At 45.6% G+C, this 25,311-nt stretch overlaps 1 protein-coding gene across 1 annotated transcript in view; it reads right to left on the bottom strand.

Annotated features, from left to right (window-relative positions):
• The window catches only part of ITPR2 (inositol 1,4,5-trisphosphate receptor type 2), a 361,003-nt gene that overhangs the window by 295,339 nt on the left and 40,353 nt on the right, over positions 1 to 25,311 (bottom strand). The window contains exon 2 of the mRNA XM_019544387.1: positions 4,914 to 4,984. Within this exon, the coding sequence (XP_019399932.1) occupies positions 4,914 to 4,984 (71 nt within the window). The remainder of the gene's footprint in view (positions 1 to 4,913; positions 4,985 to 25,311) is intronic.

The following is a 25,311-nucleotide window of genomic DNA, read 5'->3' as shown; positions in this document are numbered from 1 at the left end:
GTTAGATGAGCACCTTGCCGGGGTCATCTGACCCCGGTGCTCTTTCCTGCCAAGGCAGGGGGTCGGACTAGATGATCTACCTAGGTCCCTTCCAACTCTAGCTACTATGAAACTATGAAACTTGTAGAAGTCAGAATGTAGTGAATGAGGCAGGCGGTTGCCGTACAAAGTGGGGGATGATCTCAAACTAGGGAAATTGACTGACACTTTGCAGAACTGGATTCTATCCTTGCCTCTACTACAGAGTTCCTACATTATGTTGGGTAACTTACTGAAATCAACATGTCCCCCGTGCGCCACTAATGGAGTGTTCCTCATTACCTGCCTGTCCAGTGTGAGACAGCTGTGTTCAGATGTGCACGAGTGCTGGGAGCTCACAGCTGCAACTGGAGTCTATTGGAAAAGTGGTCTAAACATACTGACGTGCTCTAGAAAGGCTAAGCATCCCCCCCCAAAAAATACAAACTGAGTACACACAAATTAGTGGCCTCTTCCAAAAACGTTAACCTCAAAAGTCTTTGAGTTCAGTTCCCCATCAGCCGAACTGGGAGGTTTATCTCAGAGGGTGCAGTGAGGATATATTGTCTAATGTTTATGAAACACTCAGCTACTGTGGTGAAAAAACAACAGAAATATCAAAGAGGAAATGATTATTCACTGCAAGGCTTAAATTGTATGCAAAAAAAAAAAAGGCCTGGAGTCAGGCAATGAATGAAGATAAAAGAATTATTATGAGGAGAGGCTGAGGGAACTGGGTTTATTTAGTCTGCGAAAGAGAAGACTGGGGGGGAATTCAATAGCAGCCTTCAAGTACCTGAAGAGTGGTTCCAAAGAGGATGGAGCTAGACTGTTCTCAGTGGTGGCAGATGACAGAACAAGGAGCAATGGTCTCAAGTTGCAGCAAGGGAAGTTTATGCTGTATATTAAGAGAAACATTCTCACTAGGAAGCTGGTGAAGCACTGGAATGGGTTATCTAAGGAGGTAGTGGTGGAATCTCCATCCTTGGAGGTTTTTACAGCTTGGCTCGACAAAGCCCTGGCTGGAATGATCTAGTTGTGGATGGTCCTGCTTTAAGCATGGAGTTGGACTAGATGACCTCCTCAGGTCTCTTCCAACCACAATTTTCTATGATTCTATTATTCTAGTTACTAAATAACTCATTCACTGAGTAAGGACAAGTTTTTATGTGCAAAAAACTAGCATGGTACTGTGTAATTAAAAGACTTGATCCTAACTAAAAGACTAGATCCAGTCCTGACTGAAGCACTGGCCTCATCCTGGAGGGCTGTCTCCAGTGGTGTACCCCAGGGATCAGTGCTTGGGCCCATGCTTTTTAATATATTAATGACTTGGACAAGGGAGTGAAAAATGCAATGATTAAGTCTGTGGATGTTACCAAACTGTAGGGATAAGCAGGCACATATCAGAGGACAGGTCAAGGATTCAGGACAACCTCGACAGACAGGTCCTATGGACTGAACAAAACCAGATGAAGTTCAACAGGGACAAATGCTGGGTCCTTCATCTGACTAGAAAGAACCCTCACCAAATCTATACAATGAGTGGTGGTCCACTGGCTGGCACCACATACAAAACGGACCCAGGAGTAACAATCAACCGGAAGATTAATATGAGCCACCAGTGTGACAAAATCACCAACAAAGCAAATAGAACTCTGGCGTGCATCAGCAGATGTGTCACCAACAGATCCAGAGAGGTTCTCCTGCCCCTCTATTCCAGCTGTGGCCTAACCAATGCCGAGTACTGCATCCAGTGCTGGGCACCACACTTCAAGAGGGATGCGGACAAGCTCAAAAGGGTGCAGAGAAGGGCCACATGCATGATCAAGGGCCTGGGAAACAGGTCCTATGAGGAGAGACTTTGGGATCTGGGACTGTTCAGCCTGATCAAAAGAAAGCTGAGAGGTGTCTACAAATATGTCAAGGGAGAACACCAGGACCTAGGTAAACAACTTTTCAGAAAAGCCTCCCCGCCAGGAAGAGGCTGACTAATGGACACACACTAGTCGAGGAAAAGTTTTGGCCAGACATAAGGAAAAATTTCTTTTCTGTACAAGTAAATAGAATCTGGAACACACTTCCAGCAGATGTGGTACAGTCACCATCTCTGGCAATCTTTAAAAGGAGGCTGAACAAATACCTCATTGATCTCATTTGAGCCTAATTACCTCTTGCCCATTGCAGGGGACTGGACTTGATGATCTTATAGGTCCCTTCCAGTCCTTCTTTCTACGATTCTAATGCTGATGCATCTAGAAGGAATTAAGCCATAGCAAGTTTAAATCTGTTATTTCCTAACTTTTGAGTTATTCACTTTACAATAAAGTATTTAACATGCAACATAGAAATACTGCAATAGAAGTTATAAGTAAAATAACAACAACTCTGCCAATACAAATCTCTTGAATTGACATCAGAAGCCACAATTTGCAACAAGCAGTTTCTCCCACTGCAAAGGATGCAAATTGCAGCTCTCTACCTAATTAGAGAGACCTGCTCCACAGCCCTGTGAGGTCAATGGAAACTTATATCCAACAGAGGCTATGTTATAGAGCCAAGCCCTCAGATACCACCGAATCTATACTGAGGAGAACTCCCAAGATTCCCATCTCACCAATCTTAAAAAGGTGACCCCTCCATAGAGATAGACTGCACGTTTGAAAGAGCCACCCAGACACCACATGAAGAATTTCTGCAGTACAGAAGAAAAACCCCCACGAATTGCACACCGCTGGTTATGACATATCACCCCTCCCTTGAACCCATACAGAAAATCCTCAAATAATTACAACCCATACTAAAAAGAGACCCTATTCTTAAAGAGATCTTCCCAGAACCACCCATCCTAGCCTTCAAACAAGCACCAAACCTTACTAAACTCATTACCAGAAGCAAACTTCCTCAGGCCCAAAACATACCAAATGGATCCAGACCATGCCATGACAAGAACCGCAAAACCTGCCAACACATCTCTACCACCCCCACAATTACTACACCCCACAACAGAGCCATCAGCATCCCTGGATACAGCTGCACCTCCAGAAACATAATATATCTCATACAATGCACCAAATGCCCTGATGAAAAATACGTAGGAGAGACCAAACAACCAGACATCTATCAAAGACGAGAATACCTAATTACCTGTGGGGACACATTTCTCACAAAACCACTCTATCTCCAAACTCTCAGTTCTAATCCTCAAAAGGCATTTACAAAACACTTCTCAGAGATGAGCTTATGAACTTCACTTCATTAACCTCCTGGATACAAAAAATCATGGGCTAAATATAGACATTGGATTTATGACACATTAAACTACCTGACATCTGACTCCCCAGGTACCTCTCCACTATTTAGCTGCTACATTCATCCCTCCTTTTCCCCCCACCGACTCCTCAATTTACATCTTCACTGACTGCCTATCTTGCATGCATACCAGCCTCTGGCTTCTTTACTATTCATTCCATCCAGGAAGAGCACACACCAACTGCAGAGACTTCCTCAGCCTAATGAAGGGTTTTTAAATCTGAAAGCTAAAAAAAAATTTCCAACTATTTAAGTTAATCTAATAAAAGATATCAAATTCACCCAAAGAACCTTGTCTACCTATATCACACATACATACATTTTGGTGCAGCTACACTGATCACTACAATCATAAGTAATTTCAAGTGTGGGTACTGACTTAAAAGCTTCTCTTTTTCTCCCTACATATGCACACAGAACTAGGATGGATGACAGGCAGCAACAAAAATGTTTTAAATAACATGTGTTAAAGGGGTAGCTATTGCATTTTGTCATGTGCTATTCTTTCAGCATATTATAATGGCACACAAATACAACAAAAGAAAAACATTTAAACCCCCAAAATATTAAACTAGGAATGTACATTTAGAAAAGTTGAAAAAAAGGATTATAGTTAAAGCAGGACAAAAACTAAGGAAAATATTTGCAAAAAAAATTCAGAAACTGTTGTCAAATACTAAAATCAACCCAGCTCTGGTTGTTCCAAATATCTTGTGCCTTGGTTCCCATTTAAAATAAGTGCCTCTTTGCAGTATTTTGGAAGCTTAAATTAGCTTGAAATTTGACACTATTTCATGGTCAAAACAGTGTAAATGGACCTTAGTGGATACATGTATGTAAGATGTTTACCACAGAGTTGCCTAATTAGCTCCACAGTAAAACCTCAATGTCTTCACGTGCAGCTCTATTAGGCCACAGGAAACTAAATTAACTCTGCCACAGGTTAGCACTTGTAAATACAAGTATTATCCTATGGCAGAGTTCTTTAGTGCACAGCAGCATACATGTAGATGCTGGCGGGGCCAACTGGGGCATGAGGGTGCTTCAGTGCAGGGGTGGCCTGCTGACTAGCCCCACACTGGAGCACCCTTATGACCCAGCTAGCCCCTCCACAGCACATTGAGCCTGGGCTTGCAGGCTGACCCCTGGGCCTCCTGCCAGCTGGGGCTGCTCCAGCCCAGCTCAATGTGCTACAATGCTGGGCACAAGTTCAAACATTGCACCCGTGAGCAAAACTGCGGTGCAATATGTGCCAGAGTTTATTCCTCCATGCTATGTTTAGAGCATTGATTCTGTGTTAATTGTACATCATAGATATACCCAGTATAAATTAAACTTGCACCTCTTCTCATATTTTCCAACTATTCTTAATGTTGTTTCTGTTCATACACTGCACACTTATTTTTCACTTAGCAGACTGAAGCTCCGTAGTAATCCAGACCTAGAGCATCCGCAGATTTTGGAACTCTCATTAGCTTGTACTCCAGACCTTTGCCTAAAAGACTGGAATGTAGATCAGTCTCTGTGGACTACACATCAAGTTGTAGCCCCTGCATATTAAACAACTCCCCTCAGTAACTTACCTCTGAACTTCTTGGGAGGGTTAGCAAGGTCCCCTGCCTCTGGCTGAACCACACATCTATCATCCACTAATCTAAAAAAACAAACATTTTAAATGATTATACATCTATTACAGGCAACTGCATGTCCGATCTTGTACACACATATCCATGATACTACATAGGTAAAGCAATTTACATACATTTTCATTTCAAGTCAATCATATGAAAAATATCTCACACACCATTGTTTTTCCTCTAAAGTATCTGTGCTCTCCCCTTATAGAAGAGGCTTTGTTTTATAGCACCCATTTAAAGCTGGTATTGAGAACTATCTCTGTTTACAATAGGGTTAAAGTCCCTTTCATAACAATGTTTACATTAATACTATGTGTGAAAAACTTAATTCTGAACATTAGATTGTCTACCTCAGCTGGAAGGGGAGGGGGAACGGGACTCTGTCTGAGATTCTCACAGCCAAGCTCCTGACTCTTGATGCAAAGTCCTCCCAAGTCAATGGAAAGACTCTAGTAAACCTCAGTGGACTATAAACTACAGCCTTGAAGAGTCATTTTGGGCAGTTAGTATTGCACCATACACAGAAGAAGGAAAAGACAGGCAGTGCTACATTTGCAGTACCATGCTGACTTGGGCCCCCGTGCCGCAAGCTATTCCATGCATGGAGATCCCTGCACCTTAACGACCCCCACCTTAAAATAATCAGTTGAAGCTCCTTGACACTCCAGGTGAACCAGTTTACAGTAGCATTTCCCAAATCTGGAGCACACCCTCTGGGAGAGGCATGAAGTGTTCCTAAAAGTGTCCCCCTACTCGGCCACCACCACTGCTTTTCCCTGCCACTCTTCTCCATGCCTCTGACTGCTGCCAGCAATGGGAGTCAGTGGTGGAGCAAGCTGCAGTAGCAGCTGAATTAAGGGGATGTGGGAAGGCCCAATTTTACTACAGCAGGGTGTAAACCCACAAGGTTTAGGAAACACTGGCTTATATATAACTGGACCATATGATCTGTGGTGACTTGCTGTTCCTCAGTACCCGTTCCTAAACCTCAAGGTGCAAGCAAGAATGAAGCTCTATTCTCTTCCTGGAAGAAAAAGAGTAGAGGATGAAACACCCTTTACAAGTATAAATAACCCTACAGATGTTACTATTTCAAGCTTATATGATAGTATTAGAGTTTGTAGGTTCTGCAGGTCACATTTAGTTGGAGGTCAAATGGCAGCGTTCACTTGAGCAGGTCTGGTATTTCAAAGGTTACAAGCAGCAGGAAGACACGTACGTTGAATGAAATGCTGATGATACCTGATGAACGGAAGTACCCTATAAAAATACTACAGTATCTGTCAAACGTTAATTGAGTGCAAATGCTAAATATTAAAGCACCCAAACACATTGCCTTATACATACATTATGGTGGAAAAAATGAGGAAGATCTGTGAAAAGAAGCTGAGCAATTCTGTCACAAAAAAGAAACAAAATAACATTTATCATTATTCATCATGAAACACTGTTCATCATATGCATGAGTAAACTGAATCTAAATTAAAGTCTCAGAGTTACAGGCTAACTGTAAAGAGAGCATAATTCTTTGCATTTATCAAGTGGTCTGAGATCTTCAGATAAATGGCCCTATAGAAACATGAATGACCTGAATGTCACAATGCCTCATGTGAGAGAACCAACTGCTCCTATCGCCTCTCTATTGATTGCTCAGATCTTACATGAATTGCCCAAGGTCCCAAAGCTCCTCAGTGAAAGCGCCAAAATTAGAATGCAGGGATCATGCCTCTCAATCAACTGTCCTAGCCATTAGACAGCATCCCTTCTCAAGGTAGTGCTCTTAAGAGCAGCAATCAAATGCCACCTGTTCTACATACAAGAGGGACAGGCAATAAACTGAGCTGTTACAGTGACTGATGATAGAATAGAACCCAGGGCTGCAGTGGCAAAGTTGTCCTCGGTGCATGTATCCTACTACTGGACCTGATTTAATAGCACACTAGCATGCAAGACTCCCACTAAATTAAAGGACTGTGGGATCAGGATTGTTACCCTGCTATACTCTCCTAATTTTTCAGTCTTAACACTTCAGTTTTCTACTTCACACCTTCCCTTTTTCCTGTAAATAGGCATAAGTATGTAATATGAAGATCTAAATCTTTGGTCACAGATTACAACTCTCAATTTTAATATAAATTCATACCATTAATAAAAAAGATTAAGTGGTGCTTATAATGTGTTACAACTTAAATAAACAAGAAGATTAAAAAAGATCATAAACGACAACTAACAGAGAGCCCATTAAGCGTGGCACCACACTTCCTAAATATAAATTTAAATTTCCTTCAGGAAGTATATTGTAAATACTGGGTCTATTTAAAACAATTATACAGGAAAATAACATTTAAGTATAAGATGCCATACTGTCACAAGTTAATAGTAGCCCTTGTGAGCTCTTTAGTGGGAATGCATCATAAAAAACAATGTATGGGTCAATCAAATTAAAGGCCAGTTTCTGCATGCATTCAATTTGGTAGGATTAGGATAGTACACATGAATTTGCTACATTAACAAGCTCCTAGATTTAGGAAAGAGGAGCAGAACAATCTGCTCAAATGTATTTTGTTTCCAAAAGCAAGAATTAAAAACAGCACTAATAAGCATGGAATTAGTAGCTAAGGATCCATAAACAATTCTGACAGTAACTTCAGGAGCAGGTATGAAGATCTGTTAGGAAGAAGTGAAGAAATACTTATAAGAACAGAAAGGGAACAGCAAACAGATTTAGTGGCACAGAGAACCATGTTTTACCAGGGGTCAGTGATTCATCAGGGTTTAATATAAATAGGACTGAAAGTAGGGACTGGAGTTTAAAAAAAGCCAATCATGAAAAATGCTCATTTAAAGAGCAAGGAATCGCTAGGCCTGCAAAACCACAGGGGCAGCTGTCTGAAGAAGTAAAACTCTGCTTCCCAGCCCCCTGAGTCATTGAACAGAGTCCCTAAACCTGAATTGCAGAAAAATCCCTGGAATTTGTAAGCAAAATTTAAAGGCCTACTCCACCACAAAGCAGCTTCTGCTCTAGCAGGAACCATCACCAGACTCCCATTAACTGACTTACAAGGGTCAAAGTGTTTACAATATTTTATTATAGACACATGTTGTTATTCTGCCCTTTGAAACTGTCTATAGAATCCAATATTCAAAATCAACCACTAATCTATCATTTTTGTAGATGAAGAAAGTGAAGAACAGGAGGCAAGGAAAGAAAGCCACATTACTCAATTTAACACATCGGAAAGCATGCTCCAGAGAGATTAACCGTATGTATAGACAAAACAGGGGCCCTAAATTGAAATGGTGGGTTTTAAAAAACACCGCTTCAATTTAGGGCTGATTAAACCCCCGTGTCATGCACACACCCCGCTGACTTACTTGCCTCTCTAGTAGGGAAGGGAAGGTGAGCAGATGGCAGGCGGAGTGGTCCCAGGGCTGTGAGGGGACCAGTGCTTCACTCTGTGGCAGCAGCAGCCCCCCACCAGGCGGCACCTGCATGCAGGCACCCGGCTTGGGCAGTCCCAGAGGGCACCATAGCTGCAGAGGGAAGCACCATGCCTCCACACAGCTCAGGCAGGCAGGCAGGCTCCAGGGAGGCTAAAAAAAAAGATCAGGCTCACCACTTTTCTTGGGCAGAGATACTTTCCTGGGCTGCTGTCAGGCTTCTTGCAGAGCCGTGGAGCTGCATGGAGCCCGACACTTCATTTTACAGCCATAGGGGCAGCAAACTAAAACTTCTCAAAGGAGGTGTAGTTTGCTACACTCCAAGTCATTTAAGGCGCATTAGGCCACCAAATTTGCTACAGCAGTTGAAATAAATGCACAATATGCCACCAAGGTGTGCAAACATCAACACCATTAAAGCAGTGCAAAAGTATTTAGCCTGCTTTAAAGTGTCATGCACACATGCCTCTCATTTGTCTAAGTGGCCAGGGGTGAGTCTGCAGCAGCCAGGGATTAAATCCAGATCTCCTGAATCCCAGTCCAGTGCTTCAGCCTCTGACAGCTAGGGCTAGAGACAGAAATTACACATAAACTACTACAAGCAACTGGAAACTGGTTCAAATCTGTAACACAACAGAACTTCAGTGCACAGAAACCACTTTCAGAATGGCCAAAACCAGTTTAAGATAAACCTGGATGAATATAGTATCAGATTTAACTTGAAACTGGAGGGGATCTGGGAGAGAAGTTCAATAAATGGATTTAACCTAATTCAGTTAACTCACAGTACTCCAGCATCCCAGAATGCTTTGCATCTCCCCTGCAATGCCCCCCTCCTCACAGGGTAGGCAGGCTAGCCTTGACCCACGCTGTCTGCTCCAGTCAAGCAGGGAGGCATGCTTTCCTCCCCAGCTTCTAGCCTGGGCCACTACAAGCATGTGGCTGCATTTACAGAATCAAAAGTAAATGTCTGTTCACTTGCTTATTGGTTCAATCTACGCAACTTTAACTAACCTGAAAAGATTGAATCTATTCAGCTTTGAGCTTAAACTAACTTGCAAGGATTGAATCAATTCAGCCTCAAGCTTTTTGGATATCTGACCTTAGCCTAGCTCTCAAACAAAACAGCTTTCCAAAGAAAGCACAAAACTATGATTAAGCTTTTATATATATGGAAACTTTTCTACACTTTAGCTCTCTAGGGTTTTCATATATCCATTTAAAGTGTTCAGTTATCATTTCCTTATTATGAATGCTTATTACAGAAGCACTGGCCACAGCTCCATGGTCAAAGCTGAGTTTCTTTTTGCACTTAGAAGAAGGACCCAGGTTCTTTGTTTTGTAGGAAAAACAGTGCATACTCTCCAAACTTACAGTAATTACTCTTTTGAATATGGAATGACCCAACATTTATAAATTAGGAGACAAAAAACATGTGTTGGTTTGTTACTAAAGCCTGTTAGGAGGGTGCATTTGGTTTTTAAACAATGAGTGAGCCAGGTATTGCCAATCCAGGTTTTTAATATCTTGACATGGAGAGGACTAGGTTGCTACATTACAGAGTATAATGAGTTAGCTATTTAAAATAAAGATCTAAATCAAAAGTGTCAAACATATGGCTCCCAGGTCAGGTACAGCCCATGGTATCCTATGATCTGGCCCATGGGTCTCGGACTGACACCCCACACAACACATGCAGCATATGGAGTCAGTCTGACATGCGAGCCCTGTACACAATGCAGGGGCTAGGGACAGAAATTACACAAAGTATAAGTAGTCAGAAACCAGTTCAAATCTGTAACACAACATAAATTCAGTGCACGTAAACCACATTCAAATAGCCAAAAATAATTTGAGATAAACCTGGATGGATGTAGTATCAAACTTAACTGATTTAGTTTAAATCAGTTTACTGAAATTCCGTCCCAGATCCCCTCCAGATTCAAGTTAATTTGTGGTCCCCCAGCATTCCAGGATACTTTGCACCTCCCTTGCAACCCCCCACCTTCACACACACACACACACACACAAAGCAGGTGGGTTAGCCTTGGCCCAAGCTATCTGCTCCAGCCGAGCAGGGGGACATGCTCTATTGTCCCCGGGCTTGTGACCTGGGCCACTGCAGGCATGTGGCTGTATTTCCAGAATCAAAAGTGACCGTCTGCTCACTTGTTTATTGGTTCAATCTACACAGCTTAAACTAACCTGCAAAGATCTGTACTTAGCCAGGGTGTTAGTCTGGAACATGAGTATATGTAGCACCTACACCAGGCCAGCCCTGAACTCTAGAGTTGGTTTGGATCAAGCCACCACCTCCAGCATGAACCCCAGGCCAGCCCCACGTCACATGCAGCATGCACAGCTCATCCAGCCCTGTTCTGGGGCTTACTCTGAAGGCAGCACAAGGGGCCAACACAGGATACATGTGGCACCCTGGCAGACTGGCCCTGCACTTTGGCTCTGGTGCCTGGTTCCACCTGGCCCACAGACTGGCCCAGTGACCCTGATCTGGGTTTGACACCCCTGATCCAAAGTATAAAGAAACTATTTTATCCATTACATGGAAGTTTTGACAAGTTTTAAATAGTTTAATAACTAAAGACAATAGTGCATTGTACTGCATATTCTGATACATACGCAGTAGGTACAACATGATTGCCTTTTACTTCTGTACACATTGGCTTCATCTGAAAGACAAAGGAAACTTCTGCACATTTCTAGTATGATTTTTTCTGTGTAAGCTCTTTGGGGGCATAATAAATGTCTTTGTTCTATGTACAATGCCTATGAATAAATGCTGCACACTTTATTTTTTTTTTTTAAGTGTAATCATTAAGTTGTACAGTAATTCAGCATAGCTTAAGGTATATCACCAGTGCTAGGGAAGTCAAGATAATAAGAACCATGATGGACCTCTCTCATAACCCCTCCATTATGGACTCAGATTGTGAAAGCAACAGTATCCGGAAGATGTCTAATTCAGTCCAGCCAGCACTGCACTGAGTGGAGTATTTCCTGCAAGCTTCAACAGAAGCACAAGTATTCCTTTAATATACTGAGCCTCTCAAATCAGTAGTTATCTACTGTATGACTGTAGATTATGCTATTATGTAGAATACCATAATTAAAGATGGAAACCATTTAAAATAAAGATGTATAGGCCTCAGAGATACAGGATGCTTCCCACCATCCAAAAGCAAAAGTCTCAAAGAGTTCTTCTCAACCTTCTTCCTGTGCTTAAGGAAAACAGAGTTAATTTCTAATCTCTCAGAAAACTATCACACTAAATCAAGGGAGTTACCTGTCTAGCCTAGCAGCATGTCTTGATGGTACCAGAGGCTTCAGTGCATGATGCAACAAGCCTGCACTAGGAAATTACAGAATAACCAGCCTGCAGGGAAAGTTCCTTCATAATCCCAAGTGAGTGATTGGTTTATGCTCTAAAGAACACCCTTCTGTACATTTGTTTAAATTCTGGCTAACGTAACTCTAGATGTCTTCATTCTCCATCTATGGTCATTTTCAATCTTACCAAACTCTTAGCTACTTGGGACAAAGTATTCCCTAACTGTCCATTGTGTGAAAAGACAATTCCTTTTATCAGTTCTAAATCTGCCACCTTTCAAATTCACGGAATCTCTTGCACTAATTTAATACCATACCTTATTCTATACACCTCTATTATTTCCCCTTGTATTCATTAGAGTTGCATTCATTTTGGCTGATGTAGCTGACAATGCCACCCATAAATGCCCTGTGCATGCACACAGCTGCAGCACAGCACTCAGGCAGCCAGGACCACAGCCCAGCAGCATGGAGAGCAGCCGAGTCTGGCTGGTAAGTTTGTTGTGAAGGTGGGGGAGGGACCAGTGCAGGGGAGGGAGTGGGGTGCATAGGTGGGGTGGGGCGCAGGACAGAGCCACAATCAGTTCATCTACAGGGTGTGAGGGGGGCAGTTCCTGTCACTACACACACCCCGGGAGGGCATGGGGGGCATGTGACCCCAGATCTGTGTACAGGGTGAGGGCAGGCTGCCACTGTGGGCTGAGGGTGTGGACAGCACTGGACTCTTCCCAGTGGGGACTGGGCTGGGCCGGGCTGCACTCAGGGCAGGCAGCAGTGGTACTAGGACTGAGTTGGAGGGGCTATAGTGAATTTTGGAGTGGCTGCAGCCCCCTTTATAGCACCCTCCCAGTGCCACTGCCACCCACCCCAAGCGCAGCCTGGCCCAGCCCAACCCTTGCCAGGAAGATCCCAGAGCCACCCCTGGCCCCAGCTTGCAGCAGCAGCCTGCCCTCACTCCGTGCACAGATCCAGGGTCACACCCCTCATGCCTTCCCAGGGTGTGTGCAATGGAGGGAGCTGCCCCCCTCCCCCACACCTCCCAGATGAGCTGCTCATGACTCGGTCCCACACCCCACTCCAGAACGCATTGCCAGCCTCTGCCCCAGCCCCACTCCCTCCCTCACTATGGTGACCTCGATCTGCACGTCCATGCTCCCTCCCTCCCCCCAAAACAGACTTACCAGCCAGACGCCACTCTCCATGCTGCCCAGCTATATACTGGAATTAGATTAGTATCAGCTGATATGGCTTATTAAAAAATGGCCATCGGTATTGGCCCAAATTCTCTATCAGTACACCCTTAGTATTCATCTCTTGTCTAGAGTGAAGGGTCTCCAACTTCTCTCTCATGAATAGGACAGTCCCTAAAAGTTCTCCCTCCTCTAGGATTCTGACAGAAGCCTGGGGGTGAAATTCCCTTCAGCACTTCCTGCTGGTGAGCTGCTGTATTGGGAAAAGAGGGTCTGGTACCAAGATATATCATAGAGAAGTTTTGTTTTACAGGGGCAGATGTTGAAGTAGGACCTGGGATGTGTATGTATGTATAAAGGAATCCCAAGGTAAGCATATATGTATAGGGAACAGCAGGTGTGAAGAAGTGCACTTGCAAGAAACACGAATGAGTGGTGAGGAGTAGCACTGGGTGACATTAAGGACATAAAAGGCTAATGAGGTTGAGAGGAAGGTTGACCATGGTAAACATTATATATGCTAAGCAAGCAGCACAAACTAGGTAATCCTGAAGCATCCTTGAAATATCCATAGGGCTACCAGTGTCCAGGTTACTTAGGCACAGCCTTTACAGGAATATGACAGACAACATAAGGAATGTATGGACAAAGTTAAACCACTGAAGACTTTTTGTTGTTTGTAAACACTATTCTATTTGTATCCATGCTGTGCATGTAAACTGCCCCTGGAATACAATTAGCATTTTGGAAATAACAGAGTCTTAGCAGATATTCCATTTTTAGAAGAGACTGTTTAAACGCCTAAGATATTCTAAACCCTAATAGGCCAAATTCATCCCTGACATAAAACCTATGATGTTAACCAAACTGTACAGAACAAATTTGGCTTCAACTCTTTAATAACCTTGCACTGTCAAAAACAGAAATTAAATTACCTCCTTCCTTATTTTGTGCACAGGCAACACAGTGAATAAACATCAAGCAGAAAGTCTGACTGTTCAAATTCCTAGGAATATGCCATGGAGCAGGTACAATACCCTTACCCAGGGGTTGGCAATCGCTGGCACACATGCCAAGCATGGCATGCAAGGCCAGTTTGCTCACCACACCACTGCCAGCCTCCCCACCCTGGCCCTGGCCCCGATGGGCACAGTACCGGCACCTGCTGCCTTCCCGGAGCCAGAGGCTGGGAACACAGCTGGGGCTGGGGATGGGGCTAGGGCTGGGGCCGGGGCCGGGGCCGGGGTGGCAGCAGCTGTTTGCAGCCTCCTGGCTGCAGCCTGCCCAGGTTCCGAGTAGCTGCTGATAGCTATGGAGCCTGGGCAATGCAGGGCTTGCAGCATCAGGCAGCTTTCCTGTGCGGCCCCTCTGTGTGCTGCCACACATGCTGTGCTCCCAGCCTTGCTGCCCTCCCCTGGACCCTCAGGAGTGCAGTGTGTACAACCTGGGGCAGCAGCACACAGAGGGGCTGCACATGGAAGCTGCCTTCCACTTCAAGCCCCACACTGCCCTGGTCATATTTCTCCTGTGTGCATGGGGGCAGCGCAGGGTTGTGTCCCTTACTGCAGTCCCCACCTGCAGTTGTATCAGAAGATTTGTTTATTTTTCTGGCATGCCGGCACTCTAGCACCTTCCACGGTAGTCATAGTGTTTTTTTCAGCAATCCAGCCAAAAACCATTGCCTACCCCTGCCCTTACCTATATTAAGAATACCTTATTCCTCAAAAAGCTGCATAAGCAAATTGAGAGAGACTACAAGCGTCCTCTCATTTCACTGGTTCAGCTTTCACTCTCTTATATCTTGTGATATCATCTTTTCATTTGTTTTCAATCCCAGCACAAGCCTCGTCACCATGAGAAGAGGACACTGGTGACTATGGGTGTCAGCAACACGTGCATTTGAACAATGTAACACAAGAATAGCCAGGGCAGACCACGTTCAACGTGAGTTCACAAAGTACAGTTAAGACGCATCTCAAGGGAAACTTCCCTCAAATTCTGCCCTTCAAAGAGAAGCTCCTTTGTTCCACAAACCCCTGCATGTAGAAAACCACTTATCTAAAACACCACCTCACTAAGAAGTTTCCTTCAATCCGCATAACTTTCCCCCTCGCTGCACAAACTGTTACCCCAAATCTGTTCCCCAGAATGAACACTCCTTATTCCACACACAGCCCCTGCCTCTCTCCCCTACCCCTAGTATAGAAACACAATAGGGCTATGTGAAATACCATCATTTCGTTTTGACATCTGTTTCACCATTTCGAAGATGTTTTGTTTCATCTCATTTCAAAACACTGTCCTGTTTTATTTTGTCGAAACTATTTCACTGTTTCATAGCATTTAGATGTTTCGCCCACAGGCTATAATGGGGAAGCATGAAAACACCTAAAACTTTGTCATTTCTTGCCTGCTTTGGATGAAAATTGCAGGGATGGTAGCTCCTTCTGAGGGCACGAAGCCTGCCAAGTTTTAAGGAGATAAGTACAGGGGTTTCTCAGAAACTGCATCTCAAACTTCAGAAAGAAAAACTTGTGACACTTGCCGGCAGCAGTAGCCTCCTGTCATCTGGCGCACAGAACCAGGGGCCCGCACCCCTGTGAGGGCTGTGGGGCTGTGCCAGACTCCTCCTGGGGATGCAGGTCCCTGGATCTGCACCGGATGACAGGAGGCTGCCGCTGCTGCCTGGGACGGAAGACTGATGCTGTTGCTGGCCCCAGGCAGCAGCAGCAGCCTCCTGTCATCTAGCACAGTGGTGGGAGGCTGGGAAGAGCCAGGGCTGTGCTCTGAGCAGCTCCACAGCCCCATGGAGCTCAGCCTGGTGGTAGGAGGCAAAGTGCAGCCCTGGCTCTGCCCACCTCCCACCACCAGGCTGTGGAGCCCTATAGAAGCTCTGCCCAGTAGCAGGTGGCAGAGCACAGCCCTGGCTCTCCTGGCCTCCCACTCCGGGGCTGCGCTCCCAGCGGCTGTGCAAACAAATTATTTGGGGGTGCGCCTCCCCAACAGGTAAATCCCACCCAGTTGGGGCCCCACTCACCTTACCCCTGCTCCTGCTTCTGCAGCACTGTCCCTCACCGCAGGAACCTCAATCTAGCCCCCGCCTCTTCCCTCCCTCACAGACTGACCTGTTGGGTTGGGGATGCACGTGTGCATGCACACAGGCACTCAGTCCCCCACCCCAGCCTTGGATAGACTCCAAGTAGCTCTGAGATCTACCGCAAGAGGCTCTGCGATCTACTGATAGATCAAGATCCACTGGTTGGTGACCACTGGGATAGATACATACTGGTTGGGGAGACTGGGATCAACAGCCCTCTTAACAAAACAAGAGTGGGATACCATCTCCCAGATCCTGGTGGTTCCCAGGCTGGTCTTTGAGGACACCGAGACCCTCAGCCTTACGTATTGAGCACTGCCCGGCGGTGACAGGTGGGCGTTGGAGTGAGAGGTGGGGATTCTTTTTGGGCATGCTCACACTGGTGCCAGGCTGAGAAGGAACAAGGGCAAGGGGGTGCTGCAGCAGCATCGCTGTGATGGCAAAGAATTTCACCTTCTTGCCCCAGCTGATCTGTCTTTGGCAGTGCTGGCAGGTAGCATACCTGTGATCACCTGCCACTTCAAAATGATCCCACACTACACTACCCACCCAATTCTGGGTTGAGAGTGGGGATCCTGCCTTATCCCCCTCCTCACCAGAAAGAGGCACAACAACAGGAGAAGCTGAGCCACCTGCCCCCACAACCTCCTCCAAAGTGCCTTCCAGAGAAGGAGACCTGTCTCTAGGGGAACTTTGAGGGATGTGAAGCACAAACTCAGATTCCCCCTCCTTCTCTGGACTCTCCTTCGCTAGGGCCATCAGCTCCTCTGCTTCCAGATCCAGCTCCGCCTCTGGCACTGGAAGGCTCATGCTGGGAACTGAAATTGGGATGGAGAATGTCATGCTGATGATGATTAGTGGTGGTGGTGTAGGTGTAGGCACTGCTACCACCTCCTTACTCCCACTAGCAGCAGAAGACTCATCGCTGCCAGGAAAGAGGGTACACATCTCTGTTTGGGGGCAGGGAGAAATTGCAGCTCTCTCTCTGCCCCCTCTCCCTCACCTGCCGTAAGACCTGAAACCTGCCTTTCTAGCACGCTTCATAACGTTTGGTGTGCTGCAAAATGCGTGTGTGTGTGTAATATATGTTGCATTTTCCTGAACACCATCAGGGAAAACACAGATTTATTTTTGTGGGGGGAAAGAATCAAGACAGAATAACAAGAACAAATAAGAGGATTTTAAGGGAACAATAAGTTGAAAGAAATGGATAGGAATAACAATAGAGACTACAGGCAAGGGTAAGTAGGAAAGGATTGGATACAACTTACAAGAAGAGAGACTAGCTAGCAAGGGACTAGCCAGCAAGCCAGAGCCTTTCAAATGCTGCCACTCCAAGAGAGACACAGCTCACAAAAGGCACAGATCATTGCAGACACAGCTTTATATGTTGTTTCTATGTCCCTCCCCCAGAGCACTTGATTGGAAGGGAACTCAGAGAAAGATCACAGTCACTGGCCAGCTACAGATGTCCATATCAGAGCAGTCTTTCCCCCGCACTCAGCCTTCTCCATATGGAAGATCACCCCACCCCTCTCCCTCTTCTCAGTTTGTTTCCTGCAAGCCTTCTGAATCTCTCCGAATCGATTCAAACACTTCCGATTCAATTTGCACCCTTTAACGGGTCTCCAGATTCGATTCAGATTCAGAGATTCAGCCGTCATTTGGGCCAAATCTCCTCCGAATCAAATAGGCTATCAAAGCTTCGCACTGCCCTAGTACATAATGCGCTCCATAATTACTGCTGCATTGGGTGTATATCTGACAACTGCATACAGGGCTGAGTGGCTGGAGAAGCCCACAATGGTCTGACTGTTCTCTTGTGACTATTTTGCACTGGGAAGTACGTTATCTAGGTGTCCCCTCCTAGGCTTACTGGGAGTGCTAACAGGGTTTCCTATGCTGAATATGCCAAAAATGAATGAGAAGTTCCCTGTGGCCTCTTCTACAAGCAACACATCTGTGCAGCACTGAGTAGGCATAACCTGACAAAATTGTACACTGCAAGGGCATGTTCATTGCCAGAGTTGCAGTCCTCAGATAAACTGCATGTAGGGAAGTTTACATGCTGAGAACATGCTGTACACTTTCCTTCAAACAAAGCTGCAAAATCTTTCCTGAAAAGATGCCAAGCACATCCCACAATGAATGTTTACATTTTTTGAGGAGGAAGTATTTATTTCAAAAGATACTAAGCAACATAACTTAAAGTAACTAAATAAACATAAATTAATAAATAACCTATAATCAACTTTAAATTTGCTAAATTGTTCTTGCTCACAGCCATAGCCATGAGGGAATATTTTAGTTAAACTTAACTTTACTTGACAATGCATATTATTTGTCATCAATTTATGGTTTAACTTGGAAACCCAGGAATTTCATCCCAATGCTTCAAATTGGGACTTACCTAAGAAACCCTTGTACTATAGTCCTACAATAAATTACAATTTGTTGTAGGAGTTACAGTTGCAACTCCTACAATAAATTCCTACTATTTCCTGTGTATTATCATTTAATACGTATTATGTTACTTCATGAACTGTGCTACATGACTTTTGCAGTTTGAACTACTGTCCCCCCATATGGTATTTGACTGAAGATTTAAACTACACAGGGCACGGCTCTCGTACACTTACGCATCTGACAAAATAATACATACTTTGTGTTAATCTACAAATAGTTTATTTTAGGCATGTCTAAGGAAATATTTTATTACATATAACACATACCATATTTTTTACATACCATGCTCACTGAAATTTCCAGGAGCTGTTTTTTGGGAAAAATGGTAAGAGCAGTTTCTGCTGCTTACCAGGCAAAATTGAAAGTAAAATCTGCATGATTTTCAGGGAGCACAACAATGAGCAGGCCTGACTCCCTCTGTTACTCAATTGCTTATACATGGAACGAACTTTTTTTAATTCATTGTGCCTTTCAAAAACAAGTTTCATATTTTATTCCTGTGCACACTGTATATGAGAAAATATGGTACTTCACCAGAGGGCTAAAATACAAAATATTATGACCTAACTTCTACTTTATCTACTCAGTCATCCCTCAAGCAAGGTTTAGGCTAACTCAGAATGTCAAATGTGAAAATGTGGTCCTCTGTAGCACAATATTAAAGGTTGTTTAACCAATCATTCGCATAGTATGGAATAAAAAAAAAATCAAGGCTACCTTTGACTGCTTACACTCCAGCATTACCCTTACTTGTAACATCTTGCCAACTGAGCCCTTCAAAAGGACAAACTGAAGGACAACTTGTTTGTTCAAAATAAAATGCAATTATCAAAGGTATATAGTAGCAGGTGAGACTGCCAATAGCACATAATGTTCAGATTTTTAAAGACATTTATATAGCTACCTCCCAAAACTAGCCCTTACTTACTTAGAAGCATAAGCCCTACCTAGAGGTCAAGGAAGCCAAGTCTAATCACTGGGACTAGCATTCCTAAATTACAGAGGTGCAGAGAACTGGATTTATGGTTACCCAATCAGACAGCATTTGCAATACAGAATATAAATTCTGTGTGGCAGGATTGGGTCCTAGCCCCTGTCACGCTCCTGTAGGACTGGCCATGATGGCTAGAAACTCACCCGTCCAGGTCTAGATGCATGGCGCAGCACCAGAGTGCAGGGAACCAAGGCTGCCGACATCCTGAGAGCATGATGACATGGGCTTTGGGGAACTGACCCTGACTGGCCCACAGTGGGAAGTGGGCAATTTAAAAGGAGAATGCCAAAAGAACTTGATATTTGGTGACCCCGGTGCAGAAAAATACCACTGAAGCCTGCAAGAGAAAAGAACTCCAAAGAAGAAACCTGACACACCAGGCCCTCACAACTTGTTGGGACGACAAGCCCAATCAAGGATCAACCCTCCCAAAAAGGCAAGTAAGCTGGAACAGAGGGGAGGGATGCTAAGGATTGTCCCCACAGAGACCTGAGCTAGGACCCCAGGGCAGGAGAACTCTGTGGGGAAATGGTTGGTATAAATGAGCCAAGTGAAGGAGAGAAAAGGAGAAAGAGAAAAGTGAGCTGGCCTGCTGAGAACAGTAAGAAACAAGAGGGAAACTGAGGCAACCGGACTAAAGAAAAGATTTATACCATATTGCTGGTGAGGAGGACTGAGCAGAGGTATGGAATCTATGGCAGATAATGCCTGGGAAGAGGGAGAAGAAATCTGAGGGATTGACTTGTAAATTTTGATTTATAAGATAATAGAGGTGATAAAGGGCCATGGCTAAGAAGCCCTTTCTTAATTCATACCAAAGAATAGCGGGGAGAGGAAAAGAAGAAAATCCTTTCCCAGAGATTTGATTTGGAGTTAAGAAAGAAGCTGGACCTGATTCCCAAAGGGGGACAATTGAGAAGGCCAGGATCAGAAAGCTGGGGACCAGGAGGGGAAAAAATGGGAATGAGTCCATCAGGATAATTACTGTTTGGTCTGACGAGAGCAGTTATATAATGACCAAAACAGCTGAGAAGGAGAACAAGACACTGCGAGTTAAAGACTGGAAAGAAAGAAACCAAGAACATTCTCCATTTGCCATCTGTGGAGAATAGTGACTATCAACTTGAGAGGAAAGGGGCAGGGTGTAGGGAGGTGGAGCCCAGCAGAAGAACCACCACTGGGTCAAGCGGATCAAGTCAAGAACACCCATCCTCCTGAACGTCCGTGTTCCATCAAAGATGTAGCAGGCAAATAAGAGACAGAGGCGGAGGTCAGCATAACCCGACGCTGTGGATTGTTGCCTCTGTGATTGCTGCCTGGGCCTGAGTCAGCCTAGGCCCAGAAGCATATAAAAGGAGACTCCCCAAGCCACCAAGGAACCAGCAAACAGGGACTGCCAACAGGGAAAGCAGTTTTCAGGCAGTTCTCAGGCTAGTCGTGGGCAGAAATACATGGGAGCTTCTGACAGAGACTTCAGGTATGTGAATAAGGAGGGGGGCTACTATGGGGGTGGTGACACAGAGTGCAGCCAGGGCCCCTGCCCTGCTGCTTCCTCTGGGCCGGAGCTCCTCTGAGGCCTCCACCCAGATGGACCCCTTGGATGGGTCGGCAGTATTCTGGCCCCCATCTGCAGGGGTTGCCTGGAGGGACCTCTGAGGCCTGGGGATAGCATGGGAGCCAGGGGTACCCTTACCTGTCCCACATGTGCCCAATTGAGACCCTGGAGGGGCAGGTGAGGGAACTCTATGCAGAGATGAGCAAGCTTCAGGGGATCAGGGCAACTGAAGAAGAGATTGATGACTACCATTCATTCTCTGCAAGACAAGACAGCTGGTGGAGAAGCTGCAAGGGAATGCCCTGAAGCAGATGCTGGTGAGTGGAGGACAGTCACCTCGGGCCAGACCTCTCATCATGGAGACAGCTCCCCCGGTGCAGTTGGGGAACAAGTATGAGGCTCTGGCTGCAATGGAGCAGCATGCAGTGGGGGAAAAGTGCTCTAGAGGAGCCTGTTGCCATCACTAAGCAAGCTGAGGGCCAGCCAGGTAAGCAGAAGAAGAGATGCCACATCATCGTTGTGGGCGACTCCTTGCTGAGAGGAACAGAGTGACCCATCTGTCATCTGAATCCTATGGCATGCGAGGTCTGCTACCTGCCCAGAGCCAGGATCAGAGACATCACAGAGAGACTACCTGACCTCACCAACAACTATCCCATGGTCCTCATCCACATGAGAACAAATGATGCCGTCAGGAGTAATCCAGACCATATCATGAGCGACTACAGGGCTCTGGGGACCAGGCTTAGGAAGACAGGGGTGCAGGTGGTCTTCTCATCGATCCACCCGATCAGCGGTCACAGTAGGCATCATGTCACCTGTGTCAGAGAAGTCAACCCGAGGCTCTGGAGTCGGTGCCATCGTGCGGGTTTTGGCTTCCTGGACCACAAGGGGCCTCCTGGGACACAAGGGGCTTCATCTCTCTGCAAAATGTAAGAGTCTCTTTTCTTACAGGTTGGCTGACCTCCTACGTCAGGCTTTAAACTAAATACAACAGGGGACAGGGAGGCAGGAAATGGAGAGACTCTAGAACCTACAAACTGCAAGACATGCAGCAGTACACCCCAGGTAAGTACCAAGGGGCCTTCTGTGCATCAGAATGGGGAGGCATCAAAGGCACCATTCAGAGCGCTCAAGTGCCTCTATACTAACGCTAGGAGCATGGGGAACAAGCAGGAAGAACTCGCACTTCTGCTTGCAGATAACAACTTTGATTAAGTAGGGCTAACGGAAACCTGGTGGGACCGTATCCATGACTGGGCAGTACACATTGAGGGCTACAGGTTGTACAGAAGGGACAGAGTAGGGAGGAAAGGGAGCGGGGCTGCTCTCTATGTAAAGAAACATTATACATCTACCCTAATCAAAATGGGATCAGAGGAGAAGAAAGTTCAGGCATTGTGGGTTAGGATACATGGAGGTCAAGGGGAAAGGGACTTGGTGATGGGGGTCTGCTACAGACTGCCACGCCAAGAGGAAAAGCTAGACTTGGGATTCTTGAGGCAGCTCTCAGAGGCCATACAGTCTAGGGACGCGGCTGTCATGGGGGACCTAAACTACCTTGATATCTGCTGGGAGGAGCAGTCAGCCAAATCCAAACATTCACATACGTTAAGGTCCTGTATGCGGGTTAAGAACCTAACGCAGGAGGTGTACGATCCCACTAGGGGGAATGCCTTACTGGACTTGGTGTTGGCTATGGGGGATGACCTGATAGGGGAGCTACAGATCTGTGGTCACCTTGGGGACACTGACCACCAATCAATTAAATTCCCCATATGGCATAGGGTGGGTAAGAAAACCAGTAGGGTGGAAGTGCTTGACTTTAGGAAGGCTTACTTTAGGGTGCTTAGGAGTCTAGTAAATGACACACTGCAGGATAAGAGTATTGGCGAGATGGGAGTCCAGGAAGGGTGGTCATTCCTAAAGGAAGCAATCCTTCAGGTGCAAAGGGAGACTATCCCAGCACAAGGGAAAAGGGGGGAAGGAGCCAAAAAAACTTCCTTGGCTAAACAGGGAAATCCAGGGAAGCCTAAGGGCAAAAAAGAAGGCACACAGGCAGTGGAAGCAGGGAGAAGCTACCAAGGAGGAGCCTACCTACTTCGCCGGCACTTGCAGGGAGGCAGTTAGAAAAGCCAGAGCAACTACAGAGTTGAGGCTGGCAACAGATATTAAAAACAACAAAAAATCATTTTTTAGGTATGTAGGGAATAAAAGAAAGGTTCAGGGCAGCATACTGAACAAGTAGGAGCAGTTAGTGATAGACAGGGAGGACAAGGCTGAGCTATTCAATGAGTTTTTTGACTCGGTGTTTTATAGTTTCTCGGGTCAGAAGGGACCTGAGCAGATCATCTAGTCTGACCCCCTGCCATGGCAGGAAAGAATACTGGGGTCAAACGACCCCAGCAAGATGTGCATCTAAGATCTAAGATGTGTTCCTGAACAGGGCTCAAGATAAGTCTTCTAATGGGTTCTTAGATGGGCATAAGAGGGACACCAGCCTACCAACTGTCAACGCTGACTTGGTGCAGAGTCACTTGAATGGACTGGATGCGTTTAATTTAGCAGGCCCAGATGAGCTGCATCTGAGAGAACTGAAGGAATTGGCTGGTGTCATAGCAGAACCACTGGCACGGCTGTTTAGGTGCTTGGGCTAGGTCCCAGAGGACTAGAAAAGGGCAATGTGGTCCCTAGGAAGAAGGATCTGAGTAATTATAAGCCAGTCAGTCTCACCTCCATCCTTGGAAAAGTCTTTGAAAAGATTATGAAGCATCATATTTGTGGGAGTCCAGCAAGAAAAATGATCCAGCAGGGAAACCAACATAGATTCGTAGCACGTAGATCATGTCTGACCAATCTGGTTTTGTTTTATGACAGGGTCACAAAATGCTTAGACGCAGGAGTAGAGGTGGATGTTTTCTTGGATTTTAGCAAGGCCTTCAAAACGGTATCTCATCCTATTCTCATAAACAAATTAAGAGGCTGTGACATAGATGCTTACATGGTTTGATGGGTGGCAAATTGGCTCAGTGGTTGTACCCAGAGTGTGGTAGTAGATGGGTCAGTATCGACCTGGAAGGATGTGGGTAGTGGGGTCCCACAGAGTTTGTCCTTGGACCTGTACTCTTCAATATCTTCATCAGTGAGTTGGATGTGGGTGTAAAGTGTACTCTATCCAAGTTTCTGGACAATACTAAATTGCGGGGTGAAGTGCACACACCAGAGGGTAGGGAGTGATTGCAGGCAGACCTGGACAGGTTAGAAAAGTGGGCAGTACACAACAGGAAGCAGTACAACAAGGACAAGTGCAGAGTGCTGTACCTAGGGTGCAAAAATATCCAGCACACCTACTGGGTGGGAATATCCAGCACACTGGCTGGGAAGTAACCCTCTCAGCAGCACAGAAGCGGAAAGGGATCTCAGAGTCATAATGGACTCCAAGATGAACATGAGTTGTCAGTGTGATGAAATCATCAGCAAATCTAACTGCACTTTATCATGCATCAGCAGATGCATGACAAATAGAACCAAGGAAATGATACTTCCCCTCTATGCGGCATTGGTCAGACCGCAGTTGGAGTACTGTGTCCAGGTTTGAGTGCCATACTTCAAGAAGGAAGTTGATAGACTTGAGAGGGTCCAGAGGAGGGCTTCTTGTATGGTTAGGGCAGGGATGGGAAAAATGCGGCCCATGGGCTGGATGCTATCCAGCCCGCGAGGTCCCTAAAAAATTTAGAAAATTAATATTTATCTTCCCCAACTGCCTGTCATGCACCCTTCAATGGCTTGCCACAACTTAGTAAGGGCCCTCCGCCCAAAATAATTGCCCGCCCCTGGGTTAGGGGCTTACAGGACAAGCCCTACGAGAAGAGACTGAGGGACCTGGACCTCTTCAGCCTCTGCAAGAGAAGGCTGAGAAGTGATCTTGCAGCCACCTACAAATTCATTAGGGGGATGCAGCAAGGGATCAGAGATGCTCTGTTCACCAGGGTGCCTCTTGGGGTAACAAGGAACAATAGTCACAAACTGACAGAGAGCTAGATAATCAGGAAAAACTTCTTGACAGTAAAGGTGGCCAAAATTTGGAATGGGCTTCCAAGGGAGGTGGCTCTCTCCTCCCTGCAGGTCTTTAAGATAAGGCTGGATAGGCATCTGGCTGCGGCCTTGGTGAGGCCACAGCTGGAGTACTGCATCCAGTTTTGGGCTCCACAATTCAAAAAGGATGTGGAGAAGCTTGAGAGAGTCCAGAGGAGAGC

This window comes from Crocodylus porosus, unplaced genomic scaffold (assembly GCF_001723895.1).
Source record: "Crocodylus porosus isolate Cpor-Errol unplaced genomic scaffold, CroPor_comp1, whole genome shotgun sequence".
Lineage (NCBI taxonomy): Eukaryota > Metazoa > Chordata > Crocodylia > Crocodylidae > Crocodylus > Crocodylus porosus.
Note: the sequence above shows the minus strand (reverse complement) of the source record. Positions and strands in the feature narration are given on the sequence as shown.